Consider the following 13,013-nt stretch of genomic DNA (forward strand, 5'->3'; position numbering starts at 1 on the left):
TTTAGGGTGATCAAGTAAAATACAAAATTAAGTAGCTGACGAAATTTGGTCAGACCTGTACATGATTAATTACTTTACTTTAATCAGATGTGGTTACACACACACACCAACAATACACCAAAATACAGTATACTGTGCATGGAGAGTCAGTGTATAGAAATATTTTTTAAAAAGTTATTAAATAAGTAATCGTATAACTGACTACAGACAAAATATACAACAATGAAATTATGACATCCAATACCATTTTTTATTATTGTGCCATTTTATTTAGCTTACTCCCACAACTCTCACAACTTTGTTTCAGTCAAGCAGTTTCTATCATTTATTGTTATTTCATTTCATAAAGCTGTGTCCATCCATCAAGTCTTTAACTTTCAAGATATAAAGGACAAGGGCGAATATGTAACTGATATGAACTGATCTGTGATTGTGGACTTATGAAATTATACCGCGTTTGAGGAAAAAAAGTACACTATTAAACAAACTATGGAAACACGTTTTAAAATTAGAAACTGTGGGAAATAAAAATGAGCTGAATTTTACAAATGCTTTAGATTATTTCCCGTGTTAAGGCCATGTTATAGGTTACATATTTGCTCGTGTTATTGTTTATATCAATATGTCGTAATGTTTATTTGAACGCTTAACCACGTCGGCCTCAATGTTCGTCGTTGCTCTGGTGCAATGGTGGCAATATTTCCCACAGCAAGGGAACGCAGCACAGTTTAACAAGGCCGAGTGCCTGAAAGTCATTTGTTTTCCGTGAATCAGACTGACTGGATTGGACGGCCGGGGGTTCCGCCCACAAACACACAAGGTGGAGTTGAAAAGAAAAAACATTACGGGCCAAAATGAAGCTGTCAAACGGCCTCTAACAATTTGCTAAAAGAGGAACCGAGCAATGTGAAAATGCATGGAGGCTGCTATGAAGATTTAGATCTCTCCAGATTTGGTTCTCTCTCCAGTGGAAATCTGACATTGATAAGTCAAAGTGATACATTTTTTTTAAAACAATTGATTTTATGTTAATTATATTAAGTTGTGGAAGTATGTGAGATGCACTTAAATTTACAAAGTCATTGGCACAACTTTGGCTTTCATGAAAACTTTTAGCTACCCGATAAAATATTCGTGGTGCAAACTTCGGCTGGAGATCTGTCATGGTCGGCCTTACACTAAACGCCATCGGTAGGTTTGAGAAACAACGGTGCGAAGGTCGGGGGGAAAAAAACGTGGATGTCTCGGCGTAGCGAAATGGTTGGATGGAGAGAGGGGAGCTGCTGCGCGTTGAGTGGAGGGAGACGGCGAGTGAGATGGAGGCGGGGGGGAAGGACCATCTCTGCGGGGACTGGAGCCCAGGACCGACGGCGCAGTGCTGGCTATCGTTCAACCCTCCCCTTCTTCCTCCACAACGACACGGAGGCTCACGCCGAGAGACAGGTAAGCCAACAAAACACCCGCTCGGTTTCATAATACTGCGAGAGAGCGCGATAAACAAACCAAAATAACCTTATAAAAACACACTTAATCTACCTTCAAAGTTCGCTTTTATTTTCGTGTAAAGCGCCTCGGTCGGTAGCCTCTTTGTAGTAGCGAAATAAACCGACCGCTGTGGCAGGGTACAGACTAGGTCGGCCATAGCCGAATTTCTTGTCCTCTACAGCGGGGAAGAAACTGGATGTAAGACCCGGAGGTAAATGTGGTATTTGCTCAAAATTACACCGAGTGACTGTTTTATGCTAATTCCCGTCACCGAAACTCGACAGTTCGTGCTGTAACTAGGGTTTTTGCGTGGGGAAATTAACGGTGGTTTCCGCGCCGAGACCTCCATGCGGCTGTTGGCGGAACAGCCAGCCGCCTCTCTCGGTTAGCCATCAGGGATCTCGGTTTAATATCTCACCGTGCAGAGACTCGCCCTCTCTCTCCCCCTCTCTCTCTCACTGACTATCCCAGAACCACCGACGACCGTGCTCGGAGAACCCGCCTTCTTGATCTCGCTTATGCGCTTTTGGACCAAGAGAAGGGAGTCTGCAACGCCCTGGCTTTAGCTTTAAGCTCCGTTTTTCTGTGTTTGCAGTGCGCCATTGGACCTTGTCACGGTAGGTTTCCTTGTAGAGCAGAGCTGAAGCATGGCGGACCTGGGGCTGTTTATCGCGCCAGTGAAGCCACTCTGCCTCGGATGTTAACGTGTTTCCTTTGAGCTTTTACAGGCTAACATTTAATGTACAGTTTAACCGCGCGGTGCAGCAGACCGAGCAGCTTCTGTTAAAATGAACTCTTTCGTTAAGTAAGGTCGAGGTTGTAATGTTTGGACGTTAAAAATATTTTCCATTTTCTTCTTTCTTCCTGCGCCTCCGTAAGTCCTTCCAACCCACCACCATGAAATGTATCTCGAGCACCACTGCGACTCGTTCAAACTTGTTTTTCCTCCAAAACGCGCTTTTTAAAATTTATCACCGTTTAACGGTTGCTACAATTATAACTGTTTTTACATTATTTCTTGTAAACATTAACGTTGAGTCCAGGTCGAAGTTACTCTGTAGGAAACGGGAGATTCATATTAAATTCAAGCTCGGAGTTTCGTATTAAATGCTAACCTTCTTAAAAAGAAAAAAAGTGGTATTAAAAATATTCGCGAAAAGTCCCAATTTAATTTTCATCTGTCGTGCCAAGTTGCCCTTGGCTATGTGATACTTCCAATTTTCCTCCATATGTTGTAATATTATATTTGACATTAAATGTATATATGGTGTTCTCTCGGCTCCCGGTGTACGTTATTGCAGCTCTTTAGCTCCATAAATGTGGATAACTACAGCTTTGAAACAGCTAGGTCACACCGTGGACGCCACAGTGAGCTGGGGCCACCAAGGACACGACGAACAACGAACAGCCGCCATCATTGGAGCACAGCTCGGCTACGCCTCGCTGAAGAATGCACTGAGTTTTAGTCTTTAAACACACTATTTAACGGCAAAAGCCTGAATAAAGCGGCCTGCAAACACTGCTGGAACACATTTATTCACTGCAAACGAATATTTTTTTCGATTTCGTCGCTTCAGTCTTAGTAAACATTTGAAGAGAAGATTATAGGGTTGCATGGCGGAGCTAGATCCGCGTCCATCGGTGATGAGGCGCCTCTACCGAGTGGCGCATTTGGCTGCAGTACTTCCAAGCCACCATTCCCCCTTGTCGGAGACCGAAAGCAGATCCCCCAGTCCGTGGTCAGCTGGTCGCCTACAGCTGCCTGTCCGTCCACGTCCATTCGCTTCCTCCTTCCGTGTATCCACCCCAACCTCCTTTCCGACAGAAAAGCCTCCATTACCGAGCGGACCGAGCGAGAAAATGGTCGCTCCTGTTCGTCCACGATACTTTAGTTGTGGAATAAGGACAGTACTAATACGCCAAATTCCGGCTGGCAAAATTTGCTCGACTGAGACTCCTGTTGTCGTCGCTAGTTGTGCTAGTTGAAGCCCTCCGCAGTGTTATTTGAGATTTGAAGCCGTCACAAGCAATAGCCTATGTCTCACCATGTAGCGTAAACGTTTAAGGGGCGGTGTAATGAACATAAACCATTATGTCGAGGCAAATTTAAATCCCACCATTTGAACACGGACTTACTTTATATCGAAACACTTTTATTTGACGAATCACAGTCGATCGTGTGAATACATTACACATTAAAATAACATTATCATTTTTTTTTTTTAAACGTGGTTTTAAAAACACAGTTATGAACACGTTTAAGGACCCAATGTTTTTTTTTATTGTTTCTTTACTATTAAGTTTGTGTTACTGGAAGTGTTTGATAACTTGATTTTTGTGGCTTTTGCAGATACAATACAGTATATTCACAAATGAATGGAGAAATGGAGGCAGCGGCCCAAGTCCTCGGTGAGATTTTGGTTTTTTGACATGTATCCATGGAAACACAAAAGCAATGACAATCCCTCTGCTGTTATGAAAACTTTATATATTTATAAAATTATAAAATATAATAAATGTATTTTTTTTATGAATGCACTTTGATGTGTGATTTTAAAAAAACAGTTACATATGCACATGCAAATTCACTATATGAATACAAAAGTGATTTCTTAGAGAGAAAAAAGAACACTATAGCTAGTTTTATAACTTATCAGACAGTTCCCAGTGTTGATTATTTAAGTAATCATTTCTTTTTTGTGTGTCCTCTCTTGTTTTTGTTATCACAGTGTGGACACAGGATGACCTATTAAAACTGCTGGAGGCCATGAAAGTGGCCCTGCCTCAGAAAGACCTGACTAAATACAAAACGTCAGAGTCCCACCTGGACTGGCAGAAGGTGGCTTTCAATTCCTACACAGCAGAGATGTGTAAGCAGAAGTGGCAGGAAGTCTCTAAAGAGGTGAGTCATTTTTTACTGATATTCACATTCATTGTCATTTTTGTTCATTGTATTTTGTGCATCATTTAATTTTTCTGTCTGCCCTATTCACAGATTCGTAAATTCAGGACCCTAACCGAGCTGATAGTTGATGCCCAAGACTACATCAAGAACCCTTACAAGGGCAAGAAAATAAAGGTGAGTTAAAATAGATATTTCACACAACCAATGAAAAACATCTGAGTGGAGCTCAACGATTAAGTCTGTTTCCCCATTATACACAGAAACACCCAGATTTCCCCAAGAAGCCCCTGACTCCATACTTCCGCTTCTTCATGGAAAAGAGGGCCAAGTATGCAAAGTTGCACCCTGAGATGAGCAACCTAGACTTAACTAAAATCCTCTCAAAGAAGTACAGGGAGCTACCCGACAAGAAGAAGGTCAGTGAAAAACAGATGCAGCAACTAATATGTTTAAACTAAGTACTGTCTGATGCAGCTTCTAACAAAATCCTTTTCTTCTCATGTCTAAAGAAAAAATATGTGGACGACTTCTTAAGAGACAAAGAATCATTTGTGCAGAGCATGATGAAGTTCAGGTGAGATCGCTAGTATTTATGATTACATGCTATAAATATTGGGGCTATTAGGATTACACTTTAAGGATGACGATTGTGCCTAAATGTTGGTTTTTATGGTGTGTAAATGCAGAGAAGAACACCCAGACCTTGTGGAGAGCATGGCCAAGAAAGGTTCAAATGTACCAGAGAAGCCCAAGACACCACAACAGCTGTGGTACAACCATGAAAAAAAGGCCTTCCTGAAGACACACCCAGATGTGAGTGTACAATACATTACACAAAATGGACCTTCCTAAACTGTAATTGCTTGATACCACGGATATTAATTTCCTTTGTCTGACACCAGGCGACCACCAAAGACATTAAGGACAGTCTTGGTAAACAATGGACGCAACTGTCTGACAAGAAGAGACTCAAATGGATCACCAAGTCTCTGGAGCAGAGGAAACTGTATGAGGTGAGACTTAGGTGACTGTGGCATAGCTTCAACAATGACATAACTGCCATCTTTCTTCAATGTTAACGTTTTATTTGCCATAATGTAGGGGACAATGCGGGAGTACATCCAACAGCATCCAGAGTTAAACATGACCCAAGATGATATCGTAAAGTCCACCCTGACCAAGGCTGAGAGGCACCTGAAAGACAAATCTGACGGCAGACCTGACAAACCACCTCCGTGAGTCACAGCTGCAAGTACACAATGCTGGTTGTGGGCCACCGCCCTGAAAGTGCCTTATTAAAATCTTTTATGTGCAAATGCTTTCAGAAATGGTTATTCAATGTTCTGCGCCGAGTTGATGTCGAACATGAAGGACGTCCCGAGCACAGAGCGCATGGTGATGTGCAGCCAGCGGTGGAAGCTGCTGAAACAGGGTGAGAAGGACGCCTACCAGAAACGCTGTGAAATGGTGAGTTCAGAATCAACAGGTCACATGATAAAAAACAAAAAACACAACAAATTCAATTGTCTAAACTTGTCCCTTTTTGTATTTTTCAGAGGAAGAAGGAGTATGAAATTGAGATGAACAGATTTCTCAGTGTAAGTTTTGTTTTTTGGTTTCTATTTTTCTTTAGTTTGCATGTCACTGTTCTTATTTCCATAGTATACTTTTTACTGCAAGCTGTCCTCATGCATGTTTTCCTCTGCTCTGTGGATCTGCAGAGTTTGTCAGAGGAGGAGCAACAGCGGGTCTTGTCTGAGGAGAAGATAGGCTTTAAGAGAGGCGGTGGAGCCGGCAGTCCTGCCTCTAAAAAGAAGAACTCTAAAGCAAAGGTAAAATCAAAAGAAATGAAACTATAGTGTGTTAAGCTCACTTTTAAACAGTTGAAGTTCAATGATTTCTGACATTCCCTTTCTCTGTGACTCGTAGGCCAATCCAGAGAAACCCAAAAGGCCAATCTCAGCCATGTTCATCTTCTCTGAGGAGAAGCGTCCTAAACTGCAGCAGGAGCGTCCAGACCTTTCTGACAGCGAACTCACAAGACTCCTGGCCCGCATGTGGAATGAGCTGCCAGATAAGAAGAAGGTAACTTGTTGATGTCATGTCATCTAGCACTGTAGAGGAAATGTAAGACCAGTAGAATACAAGGCTGAAACAATGCTGGTATGTATAAGTGTCTCATGATTTCTTGTCATTTAGGAGAAATATAAACGCTTAGAAACCGTCCTGAAGGCGGAATCAGAGAAGAAGGAGAAGGAGGATCGTAGTCGTCTGCCAGACCCACCCAAGACTGCGCAGGACATTTGGCAGCAGAGTGTCATTGGAGACTACCTGGCCAGGTTTAAGGTATGCACTACTCTAAGACTCAAGGATAAAAACCTTTGTTTTAAGCAATTACACTTAAATAAGGTCATTTAATCTGAACCTGTGCTTTGCAGAGTGACCGGCCAAAGGCGCAGAAAGCCATGGAAGCAACCTGGAGCACCATGGAGAAAAAAGAGAAAATTATGTGGATCAAAAAGGCAGCAGAGGACCAGAAAAGATACGAGGTTAGTGCCAATTCACCGACAGTGTCCAGTACAACCACAGGATCTGTATCAGTACCAGTGAGAGCTAACAGTAACTCTCCTCAACAGAGAGACCTGTGTGAGATGCGCTCACCCACTGCTACCATTGCCGCAGGGAAGAAGATGAAGTTTGAGGGTGAACCCAAGAAACCGCCATCGTAAGTTTGTTGCATCCAACTCGTCTGTGCTGCCCGTCCACTGTGGATTCTGTTTAAACCTTGACGTTTGGTTTTTGCACACTGTTGACTCTTTAGAAACGGATATCAGAAGTTCTCTCAGGAGATGCTGTCCAACGGAGAGCTGAATCACCTCCCGATGAAAGAACGGATGGCTGAGATCGGCAGCCGCTGGCAGAGGTTACCACTGAAGGACAAGGACCGCTACAAGAAGATCGCCGAGGAGAAGCAGAGGCAGTACAAAGTCCAACTGGAACAGTGGCTCGCTGTAAGAAGTGTTTGTGGTTGTTTGACGGTTAACGTTAGTGAAGACGTCTTTGGCATTTATCTAACATACACTTTGTTCCTTTCCCAGAGCTTGTCTTCACAAGAGAGAAACACTTACAAAGAATATAATTCACAAGTAAGTCAGTTATTTCATTGTCATGCTTTTAGCACTGTGCTGTCCCAACCTGGATTAGAATATTTACTGTACTGTATAGTATCATTTAAAACGGTTTAACTGTTGGATGTTTCAGAAACGGAGAACTACGGCAAAACCAGGAGGTCCCAAAGCAAAGTCCAAGAAATCTGTGAGCACCGGCTTTCTAATTCTTGTTTGTCTTGTCTCGTAAATCAGCTGTAGTGATGTTGTCACTCACACCTGATGATCTGTCTTCTCACAGGACACGGAGGAGGAGGAGGATGACGACGACGATGAAGATGATGAGCAGGAGAAGGCTTCCTCTGAGGCCGACTCGTCCAGCGAGGACGACGACGATGACGACGATGTGAGTTGCGCCAATACGCAGAGACGACGACAAGTAGCGGAGGTCTAAGTGTGCTAAATATATTTTCTGTGTTGTTTTGGTTTAAGAAGGAGGCGGATGACGACGATGATGAGGACGACGATGACGACGACGAGGCGGAGGACAAGGAGAACAAGTCCGAGGACAGCAGCAGCGAATCAAATTCACAGTCGTCAGACTCTGATTCAGACTGAAACGGGCCGAGGTCGCCACCGTCGTCGCGAGACGAACTGAGCAGCGCTGAGCTGAGCCAAGAGTCAAGGGAGCTCTGCCACTGTGCCAACCCTGCTCTCCTCCCACCACCAGGGGGAGCCCCTGTATTGCCTCATCCACTTCACATTCACCCATTTTGTGTTTTGCATAGGTGATTTTCTGATGGAGGGACCCCGCCCTTAAGTCCAAAATCAGTTTCATTCCCCTGCCCGGTGTGATGGTCATCGTTATGCCAAAAACAGCATCCCACTGGTTTGGTGATGTCGTGAACATTTCTGCCGCTGGTTTCAATCTTGACTTACAGGTTCAATGGTTTAAGGTTAGAGTTTTAATGTTGAGGGTAATCCATAACTCTCCAGTGTTTATTTTATTATTCTGGTAATTAGCTGAAGACAGATGGCTTCATACAGCCAAAGAACATAGTATGGTGGATCACTTTAGGGAGGGGGGTGTGCAGGGTACTGAAAAATTGCACTCTTCAGAATGTTTCCATGATTTTTTTTTTCTCTTCCCAAGAACATTGTCGTGTTTTTTTTTCTCTTCTCAATTTATTATGTAGATTTTATCATTTGGTTCTTAAAGAGGTGGTATTTTTTTCAGGAAAAAAATCAAGCCATTATGAATGTCTTTTTGTTGCTGGAGAATTTAGATATTGTTACTAAAAGATAACAGTGCCTACATAAAGCATTCACCCCCCCTTTTTTTGGACTTTGTCACGTTTTACAGTGTTGAACTAAAGTGGATGTAACGAGGCTTCCATACTTCAAATGTTTCTTTTTAAAGGAATACTGCCACGTCTAGGTGTTGGCCAGCCCGTGACGTTGGGTACGTTTAAAGGTGCAGCAGTCTTTTAAACACTGACTCTCACTCGTTTTCCCGTAGTTTCACAAGATAAACGTCTCTACTTTAATAATCTAAATTAAGTGCAAGTTTAAAAAAAACTTAAATATTTAGTAGGGACACCAATAGAGGAGTAACTCTTGTGTTTATTCGACCAACACAGCTTGTTATAAGCAGATTTACGGCTGTGCTATATTCTTTAGATTTCCCCCTCTAATAATTGACTTAACTAATCTGCAGACTATTCTGTGCCTTGTTCTTTCAACCTTTCCCTGAACGGTAAACTTGTTAAAAAAAAAAAAAAAAAAAGTATTAGAAAAATAACTGTAGCTGTATTTACTGGTCACACTGTTACACATGTTTCATTTGTGAGGATTTGTTTTCATGTTTACATTAAGAGTCTGTTGATTTGATTGAAAAAAAAAAAAGGCTGATTACACCCACTTTGCTTCAAAACTGCGAAACGACAAACCACTCTGAGGGAGGTGAAGTCTTCTTATAGGCGCTGTAGGATCCATTGCCATGTGTCTGTCATTTATGAAGCTTAACTTACCTGTCTTGTACACAGAAATCCATCAGTCTGAAACAATTCTGCCTGACTCAGCAGTTTGTTCTGGCCTGACAGTAATAAACAGTGTTTGTGTGACCAGACCATTTGTCATTGAAGGGACGACGTTTTGTTTTCCACATGTAGAGCTCCGTCTGACTCTGTTTTTAAAGAATATGTCACACAGTCTGTGTATGTTTCTTCTCTGAGCCGCTGTTTTATGTTTCATTCGCGGTTTGTTCAAATTGTTAATAGGTTTGTTTTTAATTGTTCTGATCCATGTGGAATCATTTGTGGATGTTGAACTGAATGGTTTTCATCAATTTTTTTTTCTGTTCCTTTTTTTTTTTTTTTTTGACATTTTAATGGTATTGACTGCAACTCGAATGGGTTTTAGTCTGATGCTTATCCCAAAAAAAAAAAGTGTGCACTTAATGTAAACCTGTCCCTCTGTGTGAGTTTATGTGCATGCATGCACAGAACTGTGTATATATGAGGGTGCGAGTGTGTGTTTCTTTGCTTTAATGTGTGCTGTTTTTACTGTTTTTGTTGCATACCATGATGTGACTGCAGCGTGCATGTTTGTGCCTGTGTGGGGACATCTTACCAACACCATGAATGTAGATATTGTTCAATCTTTTAATTTTTTTTTTCTTTCTCCAAAGGTCTTTAGTAAATTTTTGCTCTGCGCTGTCGTGTCATTGGTTACCTATAAACTGACTAATGACAAGACTTCCATGACTGTCATTCTGGGTCCATAGGCAGATGAGAACTTGGCAACTATAAATAATCTCTTAGAAATGGACTGATTTTGATCATTATGAATCTCATCACTGTCTGAAACAAAAACCAGCGTGGACTATTTAAATAATTTGGGGAGGGAAAAGGAAGGCGATTGCTGATATCGATCGAGGGGAGTTTGTTAAAGGGATTCGGGGAGCTGAGTTGCCAGAGGAATTTGGGGTTAAACTTGTAATTTTTCTGTAAATACTGTTTTTTGTATTGAGTGCTTATTGTTTTGTTAGTGCTTTAAGTTTGCAAACCCTCATCTGTGACTTCTGAAGCCAGTGAGTTTTTCACTCACAACGGGAGAGTTTTTTTGGTTTAATTCACCTGTTTTAGTTGTTTCTTCTCTCCCTTCTGTTGGTTTATAGAGATATCTAAGACAGCAAAGCTTTACAAGTTTGTACTGCTGATCATTTGACAAAATTTGATGTTTTCTATAGCTGAGGGTGTTCTTATGTCCTTGTAGTTCAAGTCTTTGGGCAAATAAAAAAAAAAAGATCTTTAACAGTTCGACGTGTGTGTGTGTGTGTGTGTGTTGTAACCTCATATAAGACCCTAAGTGGGCATTAAAAAAAACTAAATTTACTAGTTTTGGTACCTGAAATGTTTCTTCTCATTAATGTGATACAAACTTTTTAATATTTTATAGAGTAAATGTTTATTGAATTCAAAATAATCAACAAATGAAACAGCCCTAATGAGCTTTACAGGACTACATCAACCTGTTTCTATGCCCATGGTAACCTTCCAATCCTCAAACTTTCTGTGCAACTTTTGGGTTGTGTCCTCAAAAAACAAATCAGTCTGTGACCATTTATTACAAGTGCTTGTGTCATGAAAAAAAAGAACATCATACCTTGTCAAATTGTTTATTTATAACACATTTTACAGACAGGAAAGGGTAAAACTATGCAGTATTTCAAGGGGAGATATACAAATTGTGTGTCTCTGAATTGCTGAAGTCAAAGGTCAATGGTGAGGTCAGGAGGGAAGAAAGTGTTCAGGAGCCTCTGATGTCTTATGCTGTATTATTTATTGACGCTTGGCCAAGGAGAATTAGAGACACTCTCAAAGTACATCAGTCTCGCATTCTGACAAACTCGTGATGGTGAATAAACTTAAAACCCAAAGATCACACCCCAAATACTACACGCCCAGAATTAGTCAAAGAGAATGTCTTTACCCATGGAGGTGTTTTTGTCAGCATATTCTATTCTGGAGACACAGATGTCTGTTTACACAGATTGGAACGTCAGCGGCAAGCTATCTATTATGACTATGAAGGCAGCAACAGGTCTCTTCAACCCCGGCCACCACAGTGTTAAGATATGGTGGCACCCAGTCAAAGACAAACAATTAATACTGCAGAGGACCTCAAGGCCCACACGTGACCATGTGTAGCCTAAGGATAGAAAATTCCATAACATCTATCACATAAATTATTTTTGTGCCCACTTCAGGAGGTCCTAGGTTTGGAAACCAAATGAAACTTTAGGTTTAGAAAATAATTTTTAACAAAATGACCCTTCTAAAGACTAAGCCTGATGTTCTGAGGTCCCTGTGCACTCCTCCTCCCTCCTTGCCCTGTTGGTAATCCAGCCTTGACAGTTAGGGGAACGCCCTTTCTTGTCTTAACATGACAGTGCTGCTGTGCACAAAGCCAGATCCAAACAGGAATGTCAGTGTGAACTTAGTGAACTTGATCTGTTGGCCTGCTCAAAGCCCTGACCTCAACCCTCATCCAGCATCATTTTGAAGGGGAGCACAGACAGTGAGCCAACCTGAACACCACACATCACAGCTGGACCTCACCAAATTTCTGTAGCCAGGCACCAAATCTGGTCTAATCAAGTCTTCACAGACAAGTAAAAGCAGGTATAACAGCAGCTATGGTCTTCAGTTGAGATGTTTTACAGGCGCATATGGATGTCCACATACTTTTGGCCATGTAGTGCGCATTATTGGTACCGATGACCTCATTCAACCAGTCAGGCACAACTAACTGATGACAGATAGCGAGCGAAAAGCTCATCTTCAATTATTAATGTCTTAAATCGACGGTAAACGTCCCCGGCCCGCGTCAAGCCTGTCAGGTATACCGGAAGCACGCTGATTGTACCTTCAAAATAAAATCTTCAATCGTGCCTGAGTTGCGTCACATCAAATCTCCTAGCAACCATATCTTTTATTGGCTGGTCTTAAAAAATATTGGCTAAATATAGATGGAACAAGGCCAGCAGAAAAGCATGTGTGTAGGACGCAGCAACTCAGTAATACATTACTGATGCTTTGAGTGTGATTATTGTTGTTGCTTGTTTATGTAGATCTAATTTGAAATACTTTTGAAACTGTAGTGTGCTGTATTGCAAGAGACCAACTTACTTAAACTGATCATGTCCTTTTGTGTGCAGAATACTCAGTATAGTTGTCCAACAAATGCAGGTGAGTAAAAATGATGTTTGATGTTTCATCCCAGCGAGATGTATGAATTAAAAATACTCTAGTACAAGCTCATCAAGAATGAATGCTGCACCAGATGATTTATTTTCCTAAAATGGCAAAGACGTGACATAGTTCTCCACTTTTCACAAGTGCGTAAGTCTTTATTGCAGAATCTGCACCTGAATGATCCTTACTCCCTGAAGTGACAACTTGCAAACACCACTGGCCCATTTTTGGGTGCAAAAGTAGTCTTATGTCACACTA

The 13,013-nt window shown here is 41.6% G+C and overlaps 1 protein-coding gene across 5 annotated transcripts; it reads left to right on the plus strand.

Moving 5' to 3' along the window:
• Nucleotides 1-962: 962 nt before the first annotated feature.
• ubtf (upstream binding transcription factor) lies at nucleotides 963-10,800 on the plus strand. 5 transcript variants are annotated; one of them, XM_027284725.1, is made up of 21 exons: nucleotides 963-2,359; nucleotides 3,836-3,894; nucleotides 4,215-4,387; nucleotides 4,481-4,564; nucleotides 4,651-4,806; nucleotides 4,900-4,964; nucleotides 5,077-5,203; nucleotides 5,293-5,403; nucleotides 5,492-5,625; nucleotides 5,716-5,857; nucleotides 5,947-5,988; nucleotides 6,112-6,222; nucleotides 6,320-6,475; nucleotides 6,590-6,736; nucleotides 6,829-6,939; nucleotides 7,027-7,115; nucleotides 7,212-7,401; nucleotides 7,489-7,536; nucleotides 7,652-7,705; nucleotides 7,799-7,903; nucleotides 7,990-10,800. In XM_027284725.1, the coding sequence occupies exons 2-21, from the start codon at nucleotides 3,858-3,860 to the stop codon at nucleotides 8,113-8,115; spliced, it is 2,208 nt and encodes a 735-aa protein (XP_027140526.1). In that variant the 5' UTR covers nucleotides 963-2,359; nucleotides 3,836-3,857; the 3' UTR covers nucleotides 8,116-10,800. The 5 variants fall into 5 exon arrangements, with proteins under 5 accessions (XP_027140526.1, XP_019118440.1, XP_010738126.2 ...); XM_019262895.2 differs by having other exon boundaries at nucleotides 963-2,102; XM_010739824.3 differs by having other exon boundaries at nucleotides 963-2,102; nucleotides 7,993-10,800.
• Nucleotides 10,801-13,013: the final 2,213 nt, after the last annotated feature.

This window comes from Larimichthys crocea, chromosome XII, assembly GCF_000972845.2.
Source record: "Larimichthys crocea isolate SSNF chromosome XII, L_crocea_2.0, whole genome shotgun sequence".
NCBI classification, from domain to species: Eukaryota; Metazoa; Chordata; class Actinopteri; family Sciaenidae; genus Larimichthys; species Larimichthys crocea.

Coding starts and splice junctions, on each gene's coding strand:
- ubtf (XM_027284725.1), top strand. CDS start 3,858: ATGAATGGAGAAATGGAGGCAGCGGCCCAAGTCCTCG. Junction 4,807..4,899: donor AGCTACCCGACAAGAAGAAG/GTCAGTGAAAAA, acceptor TCATGTCTAAAG/AAAAAATATGTGGACGACTT. Junction 7,706..7,798: donor AAGCAAAGTCCAAGAAATCT/GTGAGCACCGGC, acceptor GTCTTCTCACAG/GACACGGAGGAGGAGGAGGA.